The following is a 27,809-nucleotide window of genomic DNA, read 5'->3' as shown; positions in this document are numbered from 1 at the left end:
AAATGCTTTATGCCATGATTGAATGCAGGCTTTTAGTTTTTATATTTCCTAATTGGTATATTACATGCTAAGGTACCAGTACCACGGTTAAGAATCTTGTGTTTTTTTTAATGTGAAATCAAAGTAAATGTTAGAAACATAGATTTGATTTAAAAATGAAATGCTGATAAGTAGATATAGGAAGATGTGGTGTGAGTGCCAATGAGACAATTCTCCATCCAAATAACAATTTAAAAAGTAATACCATTATAGGTTAAAGTACGGCCTTCAAAGGTTTTTGAAAAATTCCGAATAGGATTGCATTTCAATAAGGTTAAACAAGCAACTTACATTGGTTAAATGAATTATTAGCCTGCATTTCTGAATAATCTTTTCGTTAAGAAAAAAATCAAAATGTTTAAATAAATTGTACAAATGTATTTACACAAACTATTATAACGCTTATATAGTATCCATCATAACGTATATATACCTTCAATTATAACGCATTCATACCGAATCTGTTGCCGTGTGTACATCTTTATCTATAACGTATATAGACCATCCTTTATAAGATATTTATGCTCATCATTTATAACGTATGTATACAATACCATGTAACGTATGTATATCATCGATTGTAACGTAAGTTTTCATCACTTATAACGTATGTATGCTACTGCTTATAACATGTGTTTCCAATTGATATAACGTATGTAGGTGCTTATACAGTTTCACTATTAAAGAATGTACACTTTCACTTATAATATGTGAACACAATCATCAATAACGCATGTTTACCATCAAAAATAACGTATTACATCATAACCAATAACGCATGTACACCATTACTAAAAACATATGTATATCATCACCAATAACGCATGAAAACCATCATTTATAAGGTTTGTACACCATCATCATTAACCTATATACACAATCACTAATAAAGCATGTACACCATTATGTAAAACGTATGTACAGTTATTATTTGACCTTTTGTCAAGACAATCTCTTTATTCTTCTTATATTTTGATAATCGTTCACTGCAATTAAGAAATGAAATATTATAAAAAAAGTATCTAGTATTTGTTAGTCTTGTATGATTTTTAATTTTAGTTTCTTGTGTATAATTCGAAGTTTAGTTTGATGTCCACTATCACTGAACTAAGTATACATATTTTTTAAGGCCAGCTGAAGGACGCCTTCGGGTGCGGGCGTTTCACGCTACATTGAAGACCTATTGGTGAACTTCGGTTGTTGTCTGCTTCGTGGTCGGGTTGTTGTCGCTTTGACAAATTCCCCGTTTCCGTTCTCAATTTTATTCTTATCATTTAACGTTTGGTAACTTATTCATACGTTTGATGAACAGTACAACACACACATATATAATCTTTTAAAGTACCATTTTTGATGTCAAAGTTTTTCTTTCAAAATATATTTTAAGCTCTGAAGAAAACAAAATCAGAATAAAGCGTCTTACCTTTTACATTGAGTATACTTTGTGGATGGGTTTGGACTGCACTAGATGCTGAATGACCTCCATCAAAACGTGCAATGGCTTCCAGAAAATGATCTTCTGTAACGCTATCATAATGATTAGTGTTCTCTAGTCTAGGGATACCGGAAACATGAGGTGGTACAAAAGGCCTTTCATCTAAAACAAAATTGCGATAATTGAAATGAAAACGAGGCTGTAAATATGTAAAAGAAGATATGGTATGGTTGTCAATGGTCTATCCACAAAAGACCAAATGAAACAAAAATTATAACTTTCAGGAGAATACTTTTATATCATGGAAAATTACTGCTCACAAGGAAGCTATTAAACCAAGAGATCCGAATGGTGAAGTTAAAATCGTCCCTTCGTAAATTTTACATACGCCATCACGAATTGACCTTTATGGAATTACCGTTTCACAGATGATATCGGATATGTTCCTTATGTCTTTACTACAATACCCTTCCCTTTTAACGAATGTGACCTACGGAATTATCTATTTATCGAATTTATAAAAACACAACAGGTGCCACATGTGGAGCAGGATCTGCTTACCCTTCCGCAGCACCTGAGATCAACAGGTTTTGATGGAATTTGTAATGCTTATTCTTTAGTTTTCTATGTTGTGTCTTATATACTATTATTTGTCTTGTTGTCTTTTTATTTTTAGCCAAGGCGTTTTCAGTTTATTTTTAATCTATGAGTTTGACTGCCACTCTGGTATCTTTCGTCCCTCTTTTTTCTCTTTTCTTTTTTTTTTCTTTTTTAAATATTTCGATGAACACTATATACACAGAGTACAGCTATATCCTATAACCAACTCTTTATGGTCTTTTCAAGAACTTAATGTACGTGTTTGAAAGGGAATGTTGCTCTTGAACATTTAGCCGGCTCAAAATGTTCAGACAACTAGCAAATACTGCAATAAGACGGAGTAGCAATGTCGTTTAAACTAAATGAAAGTACAGATTTTAATAATGATAATGACGATGTTGACACAAATCAACTTACAGTGTAGGTCGTCTGTTGAAAGACCATTATGAATCGATAAATCCTCAAATATAGCTCTGTTTTGGTATGTGTGATGTATGTTAGAACGATTGTTTGGATTTGTTCTCTGTAATCCCATATACCTGCTTGGGACACTTAAGTCGACGGAGATGTATGTGTGATCTGAAAGGTCATCTGTTGATATATTTGTTTCTGACTCTATCTGATTCTGCCTAAAAGGAAATTTAAAAAAAAAATCGAATGGCTAATAAGACAAGTTGTAAAGGTAGTTGTTTTGTAAACATGCTAATTAATCGTATATGATTCTATCTAGATCAGAGGAGTACAAGGGGAACTCTATAAAATAAAGAATTTGGTGAACAGTTTGAAAACAAGGCTGGTCCTCTCCCTTGCAACATACAGATAAAGGACAGAGAACCAGTATATTTGAAAACTTGTTGGATGAAAGATCTTTAAATGTTCAAACTATTGATTTTGGGTGCTTCTATAGCTTGTTGTTCTGTGTGGGCCAAGGCTTTGTGTTGAAGACCGTACTTTACCTGTAATTGTTTACTTTACAAACTGTGACCTGGATGGAGATTTGTTTTATTGGCACTCATCCCACATCTTCGTATTCCTGATTATATTTCATAACTGGATAGTCATTATTGAACATGTTTTATTTGTAAAATAACGTATGCGATTCACAATGGGCTTACAGTGTTCGAAGTCGAATTACACATAATACAATTTGAATGCTCATATATTAATTGCTCGATTAATTCATTAAATGTCAATTTGTTTTATAAACATTCAGAAGAATGCAACATAAAACAATGGTCATAGCTATACATTTTTGATAGTATATTATACCTCACAGCTCTGTTTCTTTTTCTCTTTCCTTTAAACAAAATATCACTTTAAAATTAAAAAAAGGCATTTAAATAGTTTCAAAAACAAAATCGTTTCTATAAAAACTATACAAACGCTATTCAAAAGCACGTATTTTCATTAATGCTAATGCATGAATCATATATGGAATCATTCATCATTTTTAATTAGAAAAGAATTTAGAAACAAAAAAATGTTCTTTTCGTAGTTGCCTATTATCTTTGTTTGACGTCTTGAAGTATTGCCAAAAATAGTTCATGTTTTGTTTTTGGTGTATCTAAGAAATTAAAACAACAGCTAATTAAATACAAAACGTCTTTTAACTAGAACATGTTTTTGTAAATGAAAGACGTTACCTCTTCTCTTGCAATGTACAATAACTGCAGTTGAAGCAATAATTGATAACATTAAAAAGGCAGCGACACCAGCAGATATAAATATATACATGTTGCCCCAGCTATCGTCTTTTCCTGTAAGTATATTTACAACATTCACATGTGATAGACTTGTAAAATAAAATTTTGTCTTCTGATATGTAAATAAAATCGATAAGATGCCACTGCTGGTGGACGTTTCGTCCCCGAGGGTATCACCAGCCCAGTAGTCAGCACTTCGGTGTTGACATGAATATGAATTCTATAGATATAGGAAGATGTGGTGTGAGTGCCAATGAGACAACTCTCCATCCAAATAACAATTTAAAAAGTAAACCATTATAGGTTAAAGTACGGCCTTCAACACGGAGCCTTGGCTCACACCGAACAACAAGCTATAAAGGGCCCCAAAATTACTAGTGTAAAACCATTCAAACGGGAACACCAACGGTCTAATCTATATAAACAAAACGAGAAACGAGAAACACGTATATATTACATAAACAAACGACAACTATTGTACATCAGATTCCTGACTTAGGACAGGTGCAAACATTTGCAGCGAGATTAAACGTTTTAATGGATCCAAACCTTCTCCCTTTTTCTGAAACAATAGCATAACATCACCACATAGAAAAACATACGATAAAATATCAATTGGCAGACTTAACTCAATCAAAAAACGTATGATTACACAATGAACGAATAAATTTGATCTGCGATATCTGAATACAAATGCACAGTTAATTAAATATTAGAGACAAACATTCATGACCAAAAAGCTAACAAACAAATTCAAACACACTGAGAAATATTTAACCAATCAATCTTCACTGTAGAAAAACCGGTTTTTTATCATCTTGAAGTTTATACAAATGTTGTAAGAATAAGTGAAAAATTGAAGATATTACAAATAATCAAAGCTGGTGTACAGATAAGATCCATATAAATAAAAAATAACAAAAAAGCATTATAAACAGTATCAACAGGTCGAATTAACAAGAAAATACGATTTGAGAGTACTCGCAGTTACTGACAGCTAGTTAAAAGCCGAAACCAATTAATAGTAAAAAATCATGCATCAGAGACTAAAATCGACTAAAACACATCACAGTGATTTAGTATTTTAACGTCATTAATAGTCAAAGAATCTATGGTCATTTTAATAAATTTTCTGTTAACAAAACTTTTTCGAAAAACGAAGGATGTTCTTACCCCAGGAGTAGATTACCTTAGCCATATTTGGCACAAATTTATGGAATTTTGGATCTTCAATGCTCTTCGACTTTGTATTTATTTGGCTTTTTAACTATTTTGATCTGAGCGTCACTGATGAGTCTTATGTAGACGAAACGCGCGTCTGGCGTATAAAATTATAATCCTGGTACTTTTGATAACTAATAACAATAACAATAAGGGAAACACTTCTTTGTGATTCTCCTATTTTAATCAAATCAGCTACGTGCAAAGCTATGCAATTCGTTTGTCTTCATCAGACTTATGAGTGAATATAATTACAAGAACAGGTATATTGTATCCAATAAACTCGTCATAGATACCAGGATTGAATTTTTTTATTTGCAACAGACGCGTGTTTCGTCTACAAAATACTCATCCATGACGGTTATTCAAAAAAAGTTTAAAAGTCCAAATGAAAGTCTCTAATCAAAGAATTACGAACTAAATTGTAATAGGTGATTTTCATTCAAACATGGATGCACATTTAGCTGGATACTTTCACAGTATGAAGAGAAGGAGTTAAAATAAATTATATAGATGATGCTCTGTTTCTCGATAATCCACAATCAATGTCTAATTTGAATTATATACTTATTAGCAGTTAATTTCTTTCAGAACGATATGTCCTTCTTTTGAAGAATCGACCCGGACGCAACCAATGAAATTTGTTTTCAGGCATGAAATGATTACTAGTGTAATTAACCTGGTTCTGCCACAGATGAACGATTTAGATTTTATCTATGACAAAAATACTTGTCGTATCATTGTGACGCTTGTTTCGTCTACATAAGACTCCTAAGTTAAGCACAAATTAACCAAGGAAGAGTATGCTCATCATATTTATTATACAATATAAAAATGATAAGTAACAACTATACATTATAAAAACCTAACTCAGCATATAATTTAGTTTTTGTAAAAACAAATGTGTTTAACATTCTGAACATTAAATAATAGAACACTTAATTTGTGGACCGTTGTAAATAAATATTGAATTTTCATAATATGAAAACTTTTTTTTCTGTTTAATCTTTATAATGAAAGGAAATGTTTTATTGTGGTGAATGTTATGGCTATTGTTAATATGCGAGAAAGAATATTTTAGCCTGAAAATAATTACATAAACATAAAAATATGAAAGTTTTATTAGAATCAAAAATTTATTTCATTTTTACTTTAACGAACTTCAGCTGCTGAACAGATTCATAGAGAGAGGGATTCAAAATGGTTGTATTGAAATATTGAAAGAAAGTGATGCACAGAATCAAAAGTATTTTTCAATGCAAAGAAATAGATGTTTTGTGTTTTACTTCATTGATTCTGTTGTTTCGTTGTTCTCCTCTTATAGTTGATGTGTTTTCCTCAGTTTTAGTTTTTTACCCGGATTTGTTTTTGTCTCAATCGATTTATGACTAATGAACAGCGGTATACTACTGTTGCCTTTATTTATCATTTGGAATCCGTGTTTCTTTCTTTTGATTTTTACGTTGAATGTGTTGAATGTGAAATTTAGAGTAAAATGTACTTTACAATTTAAATTTTTTTAGTAAAATCAAACCGAAGATTAATAATGTTTTGGCAAAACCAATTGGCAATGCAAAATGTTATATAGATTAGATTTTTTTATAAAAATTGATGACATATTTTTTTTATTTAATTATAAGTACTGACGAAAATGAAAGATGTATGAATCTTTCAGAATGATATGAAAGAGCAAATAAAAAAATGTATATTTATGTTCCGATAATTAGTGTCAAGCAAATTTGTATACATACCTGGGGATTTGGGAATTGCAATGTCATTCTTTTTCTTCTCTTGGCAGAGTTGATGTCCTGAAAACAGTTTAAATTCATCACTAATCTAAAATGTCTTCTAAGATGAAAATCTAAATTTATATATGTATATATCTGTTTCAAGACAACATTGTTATATATAACGGTTATAAGCACCAAATCTGAAGGCCTCAAACGAAACAGCCATGCAAATCGACTTTGTCTGAAAATGTTACAACTTTATAAAATAAAATACCATATATTTTGTACTAAAACAAAACCGTCATACTGAATAGTGCAAATACTGATATTTGAGACTTGGCAGACAATTCTTGCATAGACTATAAGTCCTCAAGAAGCATAACCAATGTCAGTGGTCGAAATACAAGCGTATGTACTTTTAAAAAGTTCGGATATCCATAAGTTTTATAGGCATTAGTAGTTAATCGAAATTCATATTTTATTAATCAATAACACATCAGTTTGTGAAATAAAACCTTAAAGCCTGACCTTATTGAAAAATGTTCTTTATTGGATCATTTCAAGTTATTTCTTCATTCTCTCAACCTATATCTTCATGGTACATTATCTATGCCTGTCTTATGTAGACAAAACGCGCGTCTGGCGTACTTAATGATAACCCTGGTACCTTTGATAACTATTTAAACCACTGCTGGTGGACGTTTCGTACCCGAGGGTATCACCAGCCCAGAAGTCAACATTTCGGTGTTGACATATATATCAATAATGTGGTCAATTTTATAAATTTACCGTTAACAAAACTTTGATTTTTCAAAAAACTATGGATTTTCTTAATCCAGGCAGAGATTACCTTAGCCGTATTTGGCACAACTTTTAAGAATTTTGGTCCTCAAGGCTCTTTAACTATGTACTTGTTTGGCTTTATAAACATTTCGATATGAGCGTCACTGATGAGTCTCATGTAAACGAAACGCGCGTCTGGCGTACTAAATTATAATCCTGGTACTGTTGATAACTATCATATCTGTTTGATTTGCCTTCTTTTATTCAACAACAATTATGTCGTTGAAAGGACGACAATAGTCGGTTGCTGTCAATCCCTAGTTAAAAAGCTCAGTGATACTTTCAGAGTAGTAAGACTATTTCAAAAGTGGAACGAGAACAGCTGAACTAGATAAAGTGTGCGGTGACTTAAATAAACTCATCATAGATACCAGGACCAAATTTAGTATATACGCCAGACGTGCGTTTAAACATGAAGTATTACTGACTTACGAATTCTGCAGCCTTCACATACAGTTGTTGAGCATTTGGTTACTTCTCCTGTTGTTCCTCTAACCTTTGCAGTATAGTTACCGTAATCACTTGGCAGAAATGATACTGGGAACACTAACACTGAATTAACAATTTGTATACATTCTGACGTTACAGGAACAACAAATTTGGAAGGAGTAGTCGTAAAGCCCTCGTTTGGGTGAATCATAACACCTTCATGGAACCATACAATATTAAGATTGTAAACAATCTGCGATGAACAAAATGTAAAAGTCAAACTGCAATTGATGTCTTGTAAAAAGCTACATCTTTCAGTTTGTTTTAACTGGCAACAATTCGAAGCTGAAAAAAAATGTATCTGTTAATACATTCAAATTGAACAAGACAACCTCTTCTCATAATGTTTTTATGTTAACAAATTTGATATTTTATTCATTTCAGGAAATAAAATACTGCTTATATAAAAACAACTCTTTGTTTACCTAGAATATTCATACAATTAGTGTGTCCTCTTTCCAGGATTAAAGTTGTTCATGTGAGATGTTTTAAACAATATGTACGTCAGCAACATACAATAATGAAAAGTTAATTAACATTCAAAATTATATAAAAGATGAAACGTAGTTTTCATCGAGGTCTGTAGGATTAAGGGGAAACACCTTTTCGAGATTCAATAATTTTGAATACTACCTTTTCATGAAGGCTGTAACTGTATTAGTATACTGAATTACAAATAAGAGAACGAAATAGGTATTGTTTGGCAAATTCTTTAGTCGGCCACCATATTTTGCAGATGTCGATATACTTGATGACCCTACATGCAAATTTAATTTTGACTTAAAAAAATGCACCGATTTGCAAAATAGGTATTTTTAATTCGCGGATACTCCCAAACAGCTTATTTGGCTACGTACATTTTTCCTAACAGTTATTTGCCTGTGCTCAAAAAAACAAATATTTTTTTGTATACACGACATCTGCCTCCTGAATAGGTAATATTCGTCATGTTGGGAATGAAGAAACATACGGTAATATCTCAATTACTTTATAAGTGGATGCTAAAATAAGGTATGATAATAACAAATATCTAAGGCTCTCTATTATTTCCATTCGTTTGATGTGTTTGAGATTTTGATTTTGACATTTGATTAGGGACTTTCTTTAACTTCCCCCGAATTCAGTATTTTTGTGGATTTACTTTTTACAAAACAAAACATACCCAAAGTTAACTACTAGATTAAGATTCATACAGGGTCAAATTGTAGCAATAATTTAAGTTATCAAATATATTTGAGATTTTAAGACAATGACAGAAAGTATGTCAGATGTGTAAAGGTTGATTAATTTAAGTCTTTTTATTTCTCGAATTCAAGTTATTATCCTTTAGTTATTTGTTAAATACCAACAAGTCATTGCACAATAATGACTTCAATAATGAGCAACTTTACAGCTAACAATAAGCTATAAAAAGTAATAGGAAACTTATGTAGACCAATATTCCAAACAAATCTAATGCTATGATATAATACAAATGTTGACTTTTGATGCAATTTATACATATAGATTATAAATTTGCATTTTTCATAGCAGACCTCTTATAAGCCCAAGAGCCGACAATATCTAATATGTGATAAAGATAACAAATTAAACATAATATCTGCTTTGGGAGTTGCTTAATGTGTATGAAAGTTGTCATAGTCAATCAGATTTATTAAAAAAAAACATCGAAAAAAAGAAATGATAATTCGAATATGATATATCTCAAAGTATTTAAGAATTCAAAAGTTTGAAAGATGTAGCATTGATATATGTCAAATTAACATTTAAAATTTAAACAAAAATGAAAACGTTATCTTTTCTTGTGGCTTAGAGACATTACAAAAATGATTTAAAAGGTAATTTAAATTAAAAAAAAAAACCAACACAAACACAAAACATCAATGCAAGGGGCGAATTAATTAGAACAATGTTGAATTATGAATGAACTCGAAGTTAATTATCATGTATAGTGTTCAGAGAACAGATTTTTATTCTTAAGCACAAACTAAAAGCTTTCGAAATCGACAGTCCCAAAGGAGTCTTTGAATCGGGGAAGCTGAAGATTTTAATGCAAAAGCTACTATTTATATGTATGTAATAGGCATTTAGATTTTTAAATGTTCAGATGTAGAATGATTTGAAGGGTTTAATTGGCCGATTCGTTTACAACTACTTGAGTCTATGACATTTGATAAATCCCTTACTATAACACTAGTTATTGGTTTAGGTATAATGCACTATTTGTTTTGTAACAGGATTTTGTATTGAATTATCATGTTCACGTTACAATTATTTTTATCAAATAATCATAATGAACAGGAAGTAAATATACTTATCTTTTACCACAGAAAACACGGTATCTTTCATTGTATTTGTATAGACAAGGAAGTGATGGCAAGCAATATACTTAGGGGCATCAGGATGTCAATTGGTTAAGTGATTTTTTATAAAACTTTGTACACACTATATATTTAATTGAAAAGTTGCAACAATTATAATTGCTTTCTTTTAAACATGAAGTATGCACTGATTTTTGTTCTTTACAAAAAAAAACACTATCAGCTGAAGAGAGCTTGTCATACCATGGCAAAAGAATAACAGACAAAAAGACAAAAAATATTAAAAAGCAAATGCATAGAAAAACATAACAAAAACATGTGCAAAAATGCGGAAAGAACTCCAGAATTCCAAAAACGTAAACTGTGATTCATATTATATTATTGTATTGGATAGTACCTATGATATAGATTACATGTTTGAGATGTATTTGATAAAAGATAATTTTTAACCTTTTTTTCTGATACATAATTAAATAGATTGGTTTACAAATTAGCAAATTAAGATAGTTGTAAATGGTCAGATGATTGTAAAGATTATATATCATTTAAGATTTATATGGTTTTGTATTATGAGTTTTTCTGTCCCATATGTTACGAGTATTTTAATATTTAAATTCAGTTTACCAGTATCATAATATTACAACAAATTGCATATATTTACTTACATGAGAAATCTGGAAACTCCAATGCAAAAACAATGGACATTATCAAAAATGTCTTCATTATATGAACTAAAATATAATTGTCAATGAATTTATTGTCATACAGAAAAATAAAATATCAAGGCGTGTTGGATGCTCCAAATGCGTATGAATTTTTCTGATTGATTAATCATATTTTTTTTTAATTTCGTAAAATAGAAAAAAGAACGGATATGATTATACATAAACGACTCCTAAATGAACTCGATAAATAAAGATGATCTTAAGTGTACATTCAACCTCAAATAGAGGCACTATATTAGATTCTTATTCGTTGATGTTTTATGTAAAAACAATTTGACGTTAACTCCATCTGTGTGTTCATACCAAAGACAATTTCATTTACATTGATAATATTTGTTGAATGACAAATGGCAATTCCATCAAATATCAACTGATACTCAATGCTTTAAAATAGTTTTTATAAAATCTTCGAAAATTCATCTTAAGATATATAATGCTGATTTTATTGTCGTATATTATTTTTTATCCTCCTTGATTTGCATTTATAAAATAAAGGTAACAGTAGTATACCGGTGTTAAAATGTCATAAATCTATAACTTAATCCTATGGAAACACATCAAGTAGAAGTGGAAAACAAACGAACAACAGTAACAATGGAGTGAACAAAAATACACACGCTAACATGTATAGAAACGAATTATTTCTATCAAAAGAATAACCCAGTACTTTTAAGGTTCACTTTGATTAAGGGAGTTGGGTCCTTCGTGTCTTAATCTTTAAATAGTGCTTTTTTAATAAATAAAAGGTTTTTTTTAATAAATTGTATAATTGTAAAGTGTGATTGATAATGAAATTTAATAGTGTTATATTAAATATTAAATACGAAAAATTGTTAATTCAATCTTACCCTGATCAGCAATTTTATATCTGCCTTTCATTTGTTTTTACATTATTATATATTATACCACCGGAAAGCCTATCACTGAAAAAAATCTTTTTTCCGACTGTCTCTGAATATGAAGTGCTTTCAAACACGCTTATACATGACAAATCTAAAGAACACACTTCACACATTTTATAAATGAATAGTATAGACACTTAGAAAAATAGGTTACTTGTATTCTACGTCAAAGCCGATGTTTTTAATCTATTTGTGTAATTAGAATATTTTAGTGATTATGTCTGTTACTTATATAAGATGAATTCATAAACAGAAATTAGTAACTGTAATGCTACAATAAGCAATGAAACCATGGAATGGAAAACTGTTCCTGTTCACCGTGATAATCTTACATATTGAGGCATGGACATCTGTATTCAAATCCTTTTTGGTGTTTATGCGATTTCCTCATCATTTGTTTGTTTTGTCACACTGATTTGTATCTTCTCTATCAACTTGTCAGATTAAAACTGCTGTTTCCTAAATAGTTTTGGTGTAAAAATCTCAAAAATGAACATTGGTGAAAAATAGTATACAGTGGTAATTATTTTAAAGTGTTTCTGTCTTATCCGAAGACGTTTACTTTAAAAAAAAAAAAAAAAAAAAAAAAAAAAAGAAAGAGAAACAAATACATTCTTAAACTGGCACATATTCATCATGATATTGAATTCATGCTATTTTTTTCATGGTAACTGGTGTTGTATTTGTGAATTTTCATTGGTATGTCTTATTGTTATATCTATTATGGTGCTGTTCATTTCTTTCAATCTATCAATGAGTTGATGTGATTTAGACGTATAGGGAGATGTTGCTTTCTCTCCTGACATTCGCGCGTTGTTGTTGGTATTTAAAAGAAATCAATGATCATAGTATCATTCTTTGATCAGTGATTAACGAGGACAAAATGAGTCAATTGTGGTGTACCACAAAATTAGCGTATCCGCGTCATTATGTTACCCTCTAAACGTGACTGTTTGATGATCGATGACCTTCTGATTGCCATTCACTTAATATAACTCTTTATGGTAATCATTATATGCCGCAACATAGAGAGAATTTAATTTGTATCTCTATAGATGGACTTAATTATTAGGTTTAACATATACTCAGTGCCTCCACACTTTGGATGAGCCTATTCTGTGTTAGTTTTAAATTACTAGAACTGATAAGATACACAACACACAACACAATTTTATAAAACACACAACACGACTGCATACGGATTGTGTGTTATTAAAATATTGTGGAAATTATCTAAGATGAAAGTGTGTTTCCTACGTTCAATGCTCTGATTCTATGCCCATCTTTGGCTATATCTTTTTGTCTTTTTTTTTGTTTATAGCCCTTTGTGTTATAATAAGCTTTGGACTTTCAAATATGTTTGCCTCGAGCATAACTGAAAATACACTTATTGTCGAAATGCTCATCTGGTGCAGATCAAATGGTACCGTTTATGGTATTTCTACAATTAGGTAAAAAAACCTCTGCTCTTTGACTAATAACTCCAAAGGGTATAACCAGCCTTGTACCCAGTATTTAGGTACTGGCTTGAAATTAAGGATTGTGTGTTATTAAAATATTCTGTTACAAAATTTGGGAAATTATTAATAAACTAAGAAATAAATCTCATTCATGCAAAGCTCTGATTCCCTGCCAAGCTTTGGCTATACTTTTTTGTCCTTTTTTTGTTGTTTATTGCTCTTCGCGTATTAATAATCTTTGGAGTTTCAAAATGTAAAGCCTCGAGCATTACATCAGAGACATTGATTGTCGAAATGCGCATCTGGTGCAGAAAATTGGTACCGTTTATGTGATCAAAAAGCCAAGTCAAATCTGTTCTACTTTGAAACATAACTTTAAAGCACAATTCAATGTACTGATGAAACCGGTTAATAATTACTTAAATATCCAGAGAGGTAACACTGATAATGATAGTCCTATGTACTGTTACAATAAGCAGAAAGGAGAGGAGTTATCATGAACATCTTCGAAGTGAACTGGTAGATTTTCAGTATTGGTCATCAGGAATTCCAAAGTACTCATTCAATTTTCTTTTGGTTCAAAAGGTTTGACTATAGTTAACAGTGTTTTTTCAGTATGCCTTTCAAAAGCTTACTTGTAGTTGAGATCGTTATTAGAAACGTCTCACAACAGTTTACAGCCTCATATACAGTACAAACCGACTACAGATGTTGATAGCTTTATTAACTTTTAGTTTACATAATTTATTCCCGTACTAATTGTTTGTAAAAGAGAATATCAATTAAAACGAGATCTGTTACTACGAATTGATAACAACTCCTGTGTACCGATGATGCTTGAAAATACCAACTGATATGAACTGTTTGGCAATAATTGAATCAAATACTGCGAGCCGTATCTTTATGTTGATTTTAACTCTGGTGAGCCGTATGTCAATGAGAGTACTAATTTCTATGTTGTTTTTGTCCATGAGCAACACTAGTGTTAGTTGTCCATTCTGGTAATTACTGCAGCTGTTGACTGTAGAATCACGAGGGTGAACGGGTTTTTAGTTTTTTTGTTTCAGGCCTGTCGGTTCAAAGATTATACAGATATGGTCATGTTTCGTTCGTTGTTGCTGAAAAATATCTTTATATTTTTTGGTGGAATCGGAAGGTTGTGATTGGTATGGTCAATGTGCTGTAATTCCTTTTACATATAATAAATATTGTATATTGTTTTACTTTTCTTCATTTTCATTAGAAACGTTTTATGATCGTCGACTTCGTATTGATTTGGCCTTTATTACTTTTGTATGTGTCACAAATGAGTCTTTTGTAGGCGCAAATATAAAATTTCAATCTTGGTATCTATAACTTTATTTGTGAGCCAATAGCAAAACCTAAAACAATGCATTTGAAATAGATAGGTTTCTGACATGTTGTGGTCTATGTAACAGTTTTGTTATAGTATTATTATTATTTTGAAACAGCATAGTTTTTCTATAGTACTAGTAAATAAAATACATTAGGAGGGTTCTTTTAAGGTAAAACACAAGTAGTACGAATAAGAAACAAGTATGAAAAATACGATTAATGAATATCAGTACAATGTAAAAATAAAAATAAATTAAAAAGTTCACTTCAATTTACGCATATAAATATATATATAACTTATTTTGTCAAAACATATTAATTGTCATATGTTTGCATACAAATGATTGTGTTTCTTACTATTAAATGTTATATGCAAATAAGAAGATGTGCTATTCTCTCAAATGAGAAACTCTCCACAAGAGACCAAATGACACAGAAACAACTATTGGTCACTGTACGGGCTTTTGAAATGGATAAAATCCATATCTCATATTCAGCATTATGTACAAAATAATAAACGAAAACCAAATATCATATACAGCAACAAACGACAACCACTGAATTATATGGTCTATATTTTTTTTTCTGTGAGCTTTTGAATATTCTCTGTTATTCCTTCTTTCAATAGCATCACAGAAAATATGTCACGTTACGAAATGAAAGTGTGTTTTACTCTTCCAGATTTGTTCAAAAACTTGTGATGTCACAGTATCATGTAAGTCTCCTTGTTCTTCTGATATTCTGGTAATCATGCACTGAAAACGAAAACATAAATGTTCTTGTTAATAATTTGAGTAGAAGACAATCTGTTCAATAAATACAAATTAAGAAACACGAAGGTTGAATGAAAATATTGTCCGACGATAATATATACTGAAACCTTGTTTTGTTCTCCACAAAAAGAAACTTCTTATAAAACAGTTTTGTTTGGGTTCGTATGGCTCAATTCTTATTTCTATTTGTTCAGTTTTAGGATTTGGGTTTTTCTTCATACCATTTTGGATTGATTTCTTTCATTGCCGTTTTATATATTTCAACCTTTGAACTGTTCATGATAAAATACATCTTTAATTTTGAGTTCAATATATTTGTTTTTTAATAAATATATATATATCAGTTCAAACGCAGACATTTGCGAGTAACAATTTGTTCATGGCAATGATTGGTGTAGACTTTTGCAGATTTATTAAGGTCTTTCCTTTTTCTATAAGGAAAGACCTTACTGTATTTCTTCTGATTATTATTATTATTAGGTCTTTCCACTTTTCCGTGGAAAGACCTATTGGTTTTCTTCTGATTATTATTATTATTATTTTTTTTCTTCCGCCAACTTTTTGATCCTTCGCAATTTTTTTGTTTCGCAAGATGTCGCTTAGATATATGGTATATGATATCGAGCAATTAATACGCTTTTGAAACTGACACCGCGTAACCAAAATCTTTTCAATGTAAGAGTTATCTCCCCGAACACTGTTTTTCTTGTGATCGCTTAATATTCGCAACCGTATAAGAAACCGACAAATTTATTTTACCAAATTGCTTGTTATATCCTCAGGATGATTTGATTTGTTTTGACCGAAGCTATCCGGAGACTCCATATGAGAGTTATTTCCCCTTTTATATTTGATATAAGTGATATGCAATTTTAACTGGAAAACCATAAGTGTTAGAGGCCTAGGGTCTTTTGTTTTGAGGTCCTTGGTCCAAAAAATTGAAAATGAGTTCAAGGTCAAAGGTCAAGGTCATGATCAAAATTTTGATTTTGGCTTGTTATCTCTTATTTTCAGAAATCATATAAGATATTGACAAAATATTTTCATAAAATTGTTAGTTACGACATGTAGTAACACATAAATTTTAGTCGAAAGGGTACGAGTCATTTGACGTGAGTTTTCCCCCTTTTTATATCTAATATCATATGTATGGTAATATAACTCATAAACAATATAAAGTAGAGGACTAAAGTCTTTTGATTTGAGGTCCTTATTTGATGACCTTGAAATTGAGCTCAAGGTCATTGGCAAAATTAACGTTCTAGATTTTGACCTTTGCTTTTACCTCATATGTATACATGATAAAGACATGGGACTTTTTGCAATAGGTTGCAAGCAATGTGACCTTGTAAAAGCCAACCGGAAGTGACCTTTTGTTTACCGGAAGCAGCTATTTTTTGTTCTAAATAAATGTAAAAGTATAAAGAACCATATATTTTTGGAATCAGTGTCAATTAAACTATCAAACTATACCGGAAATTACGTCATTTGAACCGGAAGTTAACAATTATCTCCCTTATCTATATCTTTTTCCATAGAAACCATACATTTTTGGAATCAACGTTCAATAAGCTGTCATTTGACGGTTCAATTGACATTTAAAACCAAATTTTTAATATTTTCATATAAAAAAAGATCCTTACTGGTGGAAAGACCATCAATGGTTCTCTGAACAATTGGTTTTTAATTATTATTATTATTCTTTCCGCCAAACTTTAACGAAATTTCCCAAAAAAAGTACGCGACATGTTGAAATGATATCAGGTATTTAGTATCGGTTGACCAAAAGCTATCTTGTGGTGAGGGCACGACCCCGTAACATTTCCCTTATAGGAGTTATCTCCCCTAACACCAAAAACCTTGTTATCATTCTAACTCCATAACCATAATAGGTAGAAAAAAAACAAAGGGTGGAATTTGTTCAGGAACAGACCCTTGTGCTTCGTTACATTTGAATCGAAAAGATTCAACAACTCATTGGTAGGGTTATGCCCCTTTGAAAATTAACAAATTTCGGTTGGCCACTGAAACTCAGAAACTGTAAATTGTAGCCACCTAGGATCATCACCAATGATCATTAATTGACATGCACATAAAAATTGACCTAAGGTCAAAGGTCAAGGTCATGACCTAGATTTTGACCTTAGCTTGTTATCGGATTTCCTAAATAACCGTAAAAGATGGCTGATAAAATGTAACGGAGGAAATGTGTGTCTTGTTGAGATCTACATTTGTTATGTTGGGTTTAAAATCATTGGACCAACTGTTATGGAACTAGGGCACCAAAACTGTTTTTGAAGTCCGAAATGATGATTGTTTGCTTATAACCCAAAAGTGGTTAGAGATAGAAAGAAACTTTGAATTGCAATAATGATCAGCATAAGAAGATCTACAAAGTTAGGTCAAGGTCAGAGGTCAAGTCCCTAGCAACGACATGAAACACCTTAGCAACCATATATTTTTGAACTTAGAAGGCTATGGATAATATAAATATGAAATTTTTAATACTGGAAATGACATTTTTGTCCCTAGCAACGACATATAAGTCCTTAACAATCACTTATTTTTTTAACTTTAAATACTATGAATAGTACATATGACATTTTTAATACTAACAGTAATATTTTTATCCTTATGAATGATTTTTGTCCTTAGCAACCACTTGTTATAAACATAAAAGTCCTTAGAAACCATATATTTTTTAATTAAGAAGGCAATTAATAAAAGAAAAAAGGAAAGACCTATCAATTGTTCATGAACAATTGACTTTTAATTGGCACTTTATTGCTGAAGATGTAAAACGAAAATCATTATTGTTAGTATGTAATTGTTCATAGATATGCTACAACTCCAATTATACCTTTACAACATGCCCTCTTCATCTTTTACAGCACTTAACAATGAGTCAACAAATTTAGTTTGTTTAAACAGAAACAGTGTATGTAAAATGGTGAATTAGGCATTACTTTGTTCATGTTCATGTGTCGGTCATCTGGTTGATAATATTTATTGCAAAAGTGGGTAGAAAGATACCAGAGGGACAGTCAAACTCATAGATTGAAAATAAACTGACAACGCTATGGCTAAAAATAAAAAGACAAACAGACAGATAATAGTACAGAAAACACAACATCGAAAACTGTCATATAATTCACTTATATGTCAGTACTGGAATGGAGGATAGTAATAGCCGGTAGTATATTGTTACAGAATTTGAAAAACCTTACCTAGTAAATTTGGCAGACTCTGGTTAGTTTGAATTTGCTCTAATCTTGATACTAGTATATTGATTGGTATGCGCGTCAGTTGTGGTTCCTCTGTTCTTTCTGTCAGGTGGTCGTCGTCGTTATGGTCATAACTTAACATAGTAAGCGTCGAAGCAAAAGCTGAATCCCCTGGACTCTCATCTACAAAAATAAGATTTTCTGATAATGTACAATTCTTATTTAAATACAATGCTGTCAATAAAAATTTAAATATTACTTAAATATATGTTAGAATCAAGGGGGAATTGATAGACAGCAAACGATGTTACAAAAAGAACGGGTTTCCTAAAGACAATAAAAAAAGTATTAAAGACAACGCACGACACTAACTATCGTAAAATTTACAGATACCTTAGAAAAAGTTAAGTTTGGAATAACCAACACCATTAGAAAAAGGCAACAGTAGTATATCGCAGTTCAAAAGTAATAAATAGATTAAGAGAAAGCAAATCCGGGTAACTAACTAAAACCAAGGGAAATACATCAATTAAAAGTCTTAGAGGAACACAATGTAACAGACATACATAAATGCATCAAGTTGATACTTATTGAGAAAGTAAGATATAAGAAAAATATTTTCGGCTAGTGAGTGGGAAATAATGTACCAAATTAACTTCTGTGTCACTACTATCTTTTTACAAATGTCGCATTGGTCAAGCGCGCCTTAAATTTTCTTTTTATCCTTGTTGACAAAAACCATAGGAATTTAATGTGAATTACTATATTAAATTCACAAAATATCGCAGAACATTATTTTAAACATAGGACTGTAAATAACTTCATTCACCGGCTTAATACAAACAGTTTCGTTTAGCAATACGAGGGGGGATATACAGTTTTTTGCAAGCAAAATGACTATTTCAATATTTGACATAAATCCGCCATTGTTTCACATTATGAGCGTCAAAATCATAATAACCGTTCGGCTTTTAACGCATCTAACTTGCTCTTTCATTATAAAGTTCCCTAATTAAAACTAACATAACAACTGTCTTCAAATTACCTTGAATATCTTGAAACCTTGGGTTATTGTAGTGGTGTCGACTGACGTTTCTTGATAGTAAACCCTGGTATCTACTGGGAACACTTAATTGGACAGAAGCATATGTGTGGTTTGATACAGCTACTGAAGGCTCGTCAGCTGATACTTCATCATTAGATATAATACTTGTAGTTCTGAAAATATAATACTTGTAGGTCTAAAAATATCATACTTTTAAGTCTGAAAATATAATACTTGTAGGTCTAAAAATATCATACTTTTAAGTCTGAAAATATAATACTTGTAGGTCTGAAAATATCATACTTGTAGGTTTGAAAATATAAAACTTGTAGATCTGAAAATATGATACTTGTAGGTCTGAAAATATAATACTTGTAGGTCTGAAAATATCATACTTGTAGGTATGAAAATATAAAACTTGTAGATCTGAAAATATAATACTTGTAGGTTTAAAAATATAATACTTGTAGGTCTGACAATATAATACTTGTAGGTCTGAAAATATCATACTTGTAGGTCTGAAAATATCATACTTGTAGGTCTAAAAATATAATACTTGTAGGTCTGAAAATATAATACTTGTAGGTCTGAAAATATCATACTTGTAGGTCTGAAAATATCATACTTGTAGGTCTAAAAATATAATACTTGTAGGTAGGTCTAAAAATATAATACTTGTAGGTCTGAAAATATCATACTTGTAGGTCTGTAAATATCATACTTGTAGGTCTAAAAATATAATACTTGTAGGTCTGAACATATGATACTTGTAGGTCTGAAAATATCATACTTTTAAGTCTGAAAATGTTATACTTGTAAGTCTGAATATATAATACTTGTAAGTCTGAATATATAATACTTGTAAGTCTGAAAATATAATACTTGTAGGTCTGAAAATATAAAACTTGTAGGTCTGAAAATATAAAACTTGTAAGTCTGAAAAGTAAGTTTGAAAATGTAATACTTGACGGTCTGAAAATATAATACTTGTAGGTCTGAAAATATATTACTTGTAGGTCTGAAAATATAATACTTGTAGGTTTGAAAATATAATACTTATAGGTCTGAAAATATAATACTTGTTGGTCTGAAAATATAATACTTGATGGTCTGAAAATATATTACTTGTAGGTCTGAAAATATATATAACACTTGTAGGTCTGAAAATATAATACTTGTAGGTCTGAAAATATCATACTTTTAGGTCTGAAAATACATTACTTGTAGGTATGAAATTATATAATACTTGTAGGTCTGAAAATATAATACTTGTAGGTTTGAAAATATCATACTTTTAAGTCTGAAAACTTTATACTTTTAAGTCTGAAAATATTATACTTTTAAGTTTGAAAATATAAAACTGAATTGTTTGAAAAGTAAATCCAAGCAATTCTGCTGTTGTTTTTTCTATGGTCGGGTTCTTGTCTCTTTGATACATTCCCCATTTCCATTCTCAATTTTATTTAAAATACAACCAAATCGTAGTGATGCTCTCCTTTAATAAAATGGTGATAACCGATCTTCAGATACTTTAGTGTCTTATCTTACCAAAAATGTATTCATTATTCAAACTTTTTATCCGAACATTGAATATCTTTTCGAGGCTGATTTGTATCATTGTTGAATTTTTATATATACATTCTATTTGAAAACAAAGGCATACAATACCTAGTAGGAATCTGCACAGGTCTTCTCCCGGCTGTAAAGGAATAACGATTGAACACATGTATTTCAGTTAAAAACACATAAATTATGATTGTAATACACAAGTTTTCAAATATTTGCTCATTATGAAATGTGGCTTTGCATATTCAAAAGTTGTTCACGTGAAGTGACTAGCGAATAACCTAAGCTTAAAAGTGCAATCAACTATTACGTGCAGATATCATGTCAAAATATTTCAAATACACGGGCTCTTTCATAAAATATACAATTCGGTATTCTAAACATCAGTTTACATGTACTTCATTCTGTGTGTTTGTCATCTTAAGTACCCAAATACAGAAGAAACGTGAGTTTTGCGTACAATATATATGTGTCCTTGTATCTATGATAAAATTATTATTATAAGCTTTCGTATATCAAATGTTACTATCGGTCTTTTCTAGTTATACTGTGTTGTTCGGTTTGAGTCTCGTTATTGTTTAAGCCCACCTTCCCATCTCTTTCAATAAGTATCCATCGTAAAACGATAACGTGGAGTATGTGATACCGATTCCAGTGCAAAAAGGTCTCATTGAGTTTGCTCGAGAAAAAAAGCCCAATAGTAATCGTATATGTAAATTCAAAACTCATCGAAACCAAAACGGTATGAGCTAGTAACAGAAATATAAATCAAAGGGAAACTTTATCTGTAATAAAAATACTGATAATTACTTTTTTATATAACAAGTTTTTGATTGTAAGATATTTTAAACAACTAATCTATGATATGTAATTGTTTTATTTCTTACCTGTCTTCCTTACTACATGTAATACAATCGTACAACCTATTATAACTGTCATCAAAATTAAAACACTACCAGCGAAGATATAAATGTAGATATTGTTTGGTGTATCTGTTAAACAAATGAAAGAAAAATGCATATAAAATGCGTTTCTATATGAACTATATAGCAAACAAACTTTTAGGTCAGGTACTGTAGTTGCAGATAAGTATTGTGATATCTAGATAACAACCATTGAAACGAGTATATAGAGCAATGTTTTAGTAAATTGAGCAATTCAAGCAATACTTTTTAAATGAATCCGTAAGGTTTGTTACATTAAGTTGCTCTGCAGCAATATGCATTTAAATTGTCTCTTGGAAGTATTGGTTAGTTTCCTAGTTGTGCTAGCTTGTTGGGTGATTTTTGTATTTGATGTTATTGAGACAACGAACATGTTGATTGACTCATTAGATTGGCGTCAAGGACTAACAACTACATTGTTCCATAACAACAAAAGACAAGTGATACCGATTCAAGAATAATAATATTTATATTGTAAAGTGGCATACTTGTATTACAAAGAATTATGTAAAACTGTAAGATGATTTACTGTTATAGTGTACTATATGTTTCTAGAATTGATTGTGATTTGCAGTACTGTAGCATAATTAACCACTACATGTTAGTCACCAACCGTGTATTTCACATAAATTATAATATAATGTATATACCAGTAGATACTGTATGATCTTCTTCCTCTTGCTGATCGTCTGAATAATAAATAACAGAAGCAAATAACGATATGTTACATTGTATAGAATGTCAGAGTTTAATTCTTCATGATGGGACACCAAATTAAAGTATGGTCGTCTATGGTAGGTTGTATGACAAAAATTTAGAATGACATCAAGATGTCGTTTCATTGCCTTGTTTTTTTTGCCAATTAACATAATTTAATTTTTACTTTTTTGCACTTTTATAATTGCTTTGTTTATAATGATAAGACCATCTTCTGAATATTTTTATTATATAAAAGGAATAGCATTTCATTTGCTAATTTTATAATCATAAAATTTACCAAGTCAGGAAAATGACAGTTGTTACAAAAAAGTTCGTATCTATGCATAGTTTAGTTTATAGTATATTATAGTTCAGTCTTAGATGCATGATTTGTTTATTAGTTGAACTAGCTGTCAGATAACTGCGAGTACTCTCAGATCTGTTCATTTTGTCTTTTTGTGTCGGGATGTATTAGTACCCGGCCACGTCCATTTGTATTTTTTGTCTATCTGACGAGTTAATCCTTTTTCAACTGATTTTTATAGTTCGTTCTTATGTTATACTGTTATACCACTGTCCCAGGTTAGGGGGAGGGTTGTTAAACCCCGCCACATTATTTATGTATGTGCCTGTCCCAAGTCAGGAGCCTGTTATTCAGTAGCTGTCGTTTGTTTATGTGTTACATATTTGTTTTCGTTCATTTTTTTACATAAATAAGGCCGTTAATTTTCTCGTTTGAATTGTTTTACATTGTCTTTTTGTGGCCTTTTATAGCTGACTTGTGGTTTGGGCTTTGCTCATTGTTGAAGGCGGTGACCTATAACTGTTAATGTTTGTGTCATTTTGGTCTTTTGTGGATAGTTGTCTCATTGGCAATCATACCACCTCTTCTTTTTTATATGTTGTGTGTCGTTTATTTTTTGTTGCACTTTAGTATTTCTGTTATTCGGTTGTTTTCCTCTGACAGACCTACCCCTTTTCAAAATCATATATCTATATGATTTATCTGTTTGTCCATGTGGTTTAAGAAGCAAAAAAACAGAAGACAGAGCTAGAGCCTTTAATCTTTTAACAGCTTCTATTCAAATCTCGTCGAACAAAAAGCGATATCTAAAATTGCAAGGGCAAAACACATAACCAACACACAACCATTGGATCGCTATATTCAGTGGTTAAATATAGTAAAATTATTGCACAAAAAGGCGTCTTCATACAATAAGGTAGATATACTGACCTATGATACAATTTTTACACACAGGTGTAGAACACTGCACTTGCTCCCTGTCATTGTACAGTTTCACTGTATACATTCCATAGGCTTCAGTAGTACGGGGTAATTTTAATGTAGCTTTCACCTCCATTGCACAAACTGATCGAGACATACACGGGCCTTTGTATTCAACTTCTGTAAAATTACTATTTGTTTTGGTACCATTTATTCTCCAGTAAATAAGGTACTCTCCTTTAACAAGGGCCTTAGACAAATGAAATGTAACATGTAAGGAACATTGAGTTAAGGTATTACAACCGATCGATCGCCTCACTTTACAGGAATCTGGAACTAAAAAAAGAATAAGAAGATAATGTAAATGCAGATGTAATTGATAGCGAGCGTTGATATAAATTAAAGCAACAGCATTTTCCTAATGTTCAAATCTTGATATGAATTTAGAAGCCAAAAAGGTGACCAAACAAATCAGGGAATCCCATTCTCTCCATCAACAAAACGGAGGTGTTGTAATCAAAAAATACTCATAGAAACCGGAAGTTGGACAAACATCCCAAAGAAGAAAAAATGCGCAACTTATGTCATATAGAAATTGGCACTGAATTTATTACCTTTTTGGATGTCAGTTTTCAATAGTCGTACACATACTAAACTTATTCCTATTTACTTTGCTAAATATCTATGTTATCAAAAAATGATATATGCTTGTGTAATGTAAAAGTTGAAAAACAATTTATCACTGTTTATTATAGTAAACTTATTCAAACAATTTGTGAAATGATTGTTTAATAATGTAGTTTTCGTTTTCTTTTTCATAGTCACCATGGTTTGTATTCTTTGTATATCTTCAAATAGTGTGTTCCTATTGTTACACGTTTGTTAGTTGGCTGCGTGAGTGATGAAGTAAAGTCAAGTCAAGTTTAAAAAGTAGAGAGATGGGGTTGAAGTCATAAAATTTTGCTCAGTGCTCGGAGCACAAAAAAAAACATGCTCGAAACATGAAATTCAGTATTTTGATTGGTTGATTCTTGAGACTGAGTACCAAAATTGTGCTCGAAAGTTTTATGACCGCAAGGCCAGGACGAGGTTTGTCGACAGTGTTAACGTCACTCTCCTTATATGCATTGTTTATTCGCAATGCGAGTTTAAACTCAGTCAATATGTCACAATTATAGACATTTAAAATTATACATTCAAATTATGAATTCACAATAAACATTTATACAAGTTGCTTCTTGAATGTCAAGTGGCGTATTCTTTTTATATCAACACACTCCGGAATGCGTGAGTAACATCATGTAGTGTTCTACTTGATGTTCGTTGATCGATTATATGGGACTGTTGTAAATAAAATTATAATAATATCAATAAATGTGTTATAACTAGTATCGTCCTAAATATCAATATGCGTGAAATGCTTGCCACTGAACGCTTTATATTTGTCATTTAGATGTCATTTACAATCTGACGATGCGGTTTATATGGGTTTAATTCATTGTTGAAGAACGTATGGTGACCTATATTTGTTAATTTCTGTGTCATTTGTTTTCTTGTAGAGAGTTGTCTCATTGGCAATCCTACCCTCGATCCTACCACATCTTTTTACTTGTATATTCTTTTATTTTCTGCAAATTCAATTTTTGTTTTAATATTCTGCTTTTTTGATTAAAGGCTTAATATACGTGCAGAACTTACATGTATTTACCCCATCTTGCCGCATGATTTGAGAGACAAACTTTAATGAAAATAACTTACGAATTCTCGTTGAAACAATACATTCTAAAGCAAAGATGGTCAACAACTGTAAAGATATCTTCATTGTGCAATCTGAAACACATTAGAAACAGTAAATTGTTACTGCTGTACAACATTCAAAACGGAAAGTCCGTTATCAAATGACAAATCAAAAGCTGAAACACATCTAACGAATAGATAACAACTGTCTCATTCCTGACTTGGTACGGGTATTTTCTTTATGCGCTTCATTTGATTATAGTTCACTGCCTCTGTGTCGACATTCCTGCATGGGAAATGTCAAACACCAAGTATATCATTGGATTTGAAGTCAGTCTAACAAAATTTTTACATCTCCGCCGGCTGTTCTAAGAAACTAAACGAAAAACTCTTCCATATTCCTTGATTCAATATCAATATCATTGTCTTTTTTATTATTGTCGGTTTATTTTTGTTTTAATGTTCTGCCTCTATGATAAAAGGCTAAATATACGTCCAGAACTTATGTATTTTCCTCATCGTGTCGCATGATTTGAGAGACTTACTTAAAATTAATGAAAATAACTTACGAATTCTCGTTGAAACAATACATTGTGTTAATTTTATAGAGTTTGAAATAAACAGCATAAGGCTTATTCTATATTTATATTTATGTCAATAATTGTTATACAGCAAGAATTGATGGTCACATTGATGATCAATGGCATTTGAAAGAAATAAAATTAGCATCAACAAAATTCTTGAATATTTGAAGAAATTACGGAGAAACAGAACTACCGTTTCACAAGGATCAATAAATTCCCCCAACAATATAAAATTTTAAAAGAAACGAATAGAAAAGATGTGAACACTTACCCTAAGTTTATAATAATATTAGTAATTCAAAGTGTGAAGGTTAATAGTAACTGATCAGTAACCGGAAAACCCATCGATACAGATGGGGTTATTTCTTCCGATTGTCAACGAGTACATCAGGCTGTCGTGAGGATAGTCAACACTTAAAAAACATAAACTTGTTCTTTGTAGTTATTAAGTGTCCGACCAGTGTGTCCTTAAACTGTACCGATCTATTAGTCATAGTTTCCTGTTATAAATAAAGAATCCTATGCTTTATTGAAACAGTCTCTTCATTTTTCATATAATCAGACGTTTTAGTTTGCATGAACCTCTTTCAACAAGTGACAGAACGTGCTTACTTTTCAAGATTTGCGCGTGAAAAAAAATTTAAGACTACTTATATGATCATTTCATTCAAAGTCGTATTTTGCTATAGTTATATTGGGGAATCATTAATAAGGTCGTATTCATTTTCATCTTCGCTAGAGGCTCAATAACCTGTCGTACAAAAGCTAAATTAATGTGGCTTGTATGTTTAATGTTTAATTTGATTTGATTTTTGATTTGATTTGTTGTTTTAACGCCACTTTTAAGCACCGCATCTAGGCTATTTCGTGGTGGCCAGTTTTATTAGTAGAGGAAACCGGAGTATAAATGTACATGGAGAAAACCACCGACCTTCGATAGGAAAACTGACATACCTTAATAACAAACGCTCTTAATTTGTGGTCACATTGGTGTGTTAAATGAAATATGAAAAGGTGTGACACAGCAGGTCATGAAATATAAAATATGAAGTATTTTAAGTACTAATGCAGGAAAGATAACCCAATTATAATTTTATATATTAAATGACATTTTCTAGACTTAGAATATCTATTTGTTAACCAGTCAAACTTTAAACAAAACCATATTCTAAAAAAGGTAAAAACATC

General features: G+C 31.0%; 2 protein-coding genes across 2 annotated transcripts; both read right to left on the bottom strand.

Annotated features, from left to right (window-relative positions):
• Positions 1-457: 457 nt before the first annotated feature.
• LOC134713813 (uncharacterized) lies at positions 458-12,068 on the bottom strand. Its single transcript, XM_063575090.1, has 9 exons — positions 11,955-12,068; positions 11,047-11,112; positions 8,004-8,345; positions 6,750-6,806; positions 3,718-3,831; positions 3,344-3,371; positions 2,492-2,703; positions 1,463-1,636; positions 458-1,025 (listed from the first exon to the last, which is right to left on the bottom strand). Exons 1-9 carry the CDS (start codon positions 11,983-11,985, stop codon positions 982-984), a joined length of 1,068 nt encoding a protein of 355 aa, XP_063431160.1. The 5' UTR covers positions 11,986-12,068; the 3' UTR covers positions 458-981.
• Positions 12,069-14,809: 2,741 nt separating this feature from the next.
• On the bottom strand, positions 14,810-27,086 carry LOC134714898 (uncharacterized). Its single transcript, XM_063576593.1, has 9 exons — positions 26,893-27,086; positions 26,059-26,130; positions 24,310-24,636; positions 23,027-23,065; positions 22,320-22,424; positions 21,535-21,565; positions 19,867-20,039; positions 18,825-19,004; positions 14,810-15,579 (listed from the first exon to the last, which is right to left on the bottom strand). Exons 2-9 carry the CDS (start codon positions 26,120-26,122, stop codon positions 15,536-15,538), a joined length of 963 nt encoding a protein of 320 aa, XP_063432663.1. The 5' UTR covers positions 26,123-26,130; positions 26,893-27,086; the 3' UTR covers positions 14,810-15,535.
• Between the last annotated feature and the right edge of the window lie 723 nt (positions 27,087-27,809).

The sequence above is a fragment of the Mytilus trossulus genome, chromosome 4 (genome assembly GCF_036588685.1).
Source record: "Mytilus trossulus isolate FHL-02 chromosome 4, PNRI_Mtr1.1.1.hap1, whole genome shotgun sequence".
NCBI classification, from domain to species: domain Eukaryota; kingdom Metazoa; phylum Mollusca; class Bivalvia; order Mytilida; family Mytilidae; genus Mytilus; species Mytilus trossulus.
The sequence above is the reverse complement of the archived record's forward strand: the minus strand, read 5'-3'. Positions and strand labels throughout refer to the sequence as shown.

Excerpts from the sequence above, each read along its gene's own strand:
- LOC134713813 (XM_063575090.1), bottom strand. The coding sequence starts at position 11,985 with ATGAAAGGCAGATATAAAATTGCTGATCAGG. Across the intron at positions 6,807-8,003 it reads ATGTGAAGGCTGCAGAATTC|GACATCAACTCTGCCAAGAG; the intron begins GTAAGTCAGTAA and ends AACTGTTTTCAG. Across the intron at positions 1,637-2,491 it reads TTCAACAGACGACCTACACT|ATGAAAGGCCTTTTGTACCA; the intron begins GTAAGTTGATTT and ends ATTTTGTTTTAG.
- LOC134714898 (XM_063576593.1), bottom strand. The coding sequence starts at position 26,122 with ATGAAGATATCTTTACAGTTGTTGACCATCTTTGCTTTAGAATGTATT. Across the intron at positions 24,637-26,058 it reads TATTGTTTCAACGAGAATTC|TTCCAGATTCCTGTAAAGTG; the intron begins GTAAGTTATTTT and ends TTCTTTTTTTAG. Across the intron at positions 15,580-18,824 it reads GAGTCTGCCAAATTTACTAG|TGCATGATTACCAGAATATC; the intron begins GTAAGGTTTTTC and ends TTTCGTTTTCAG.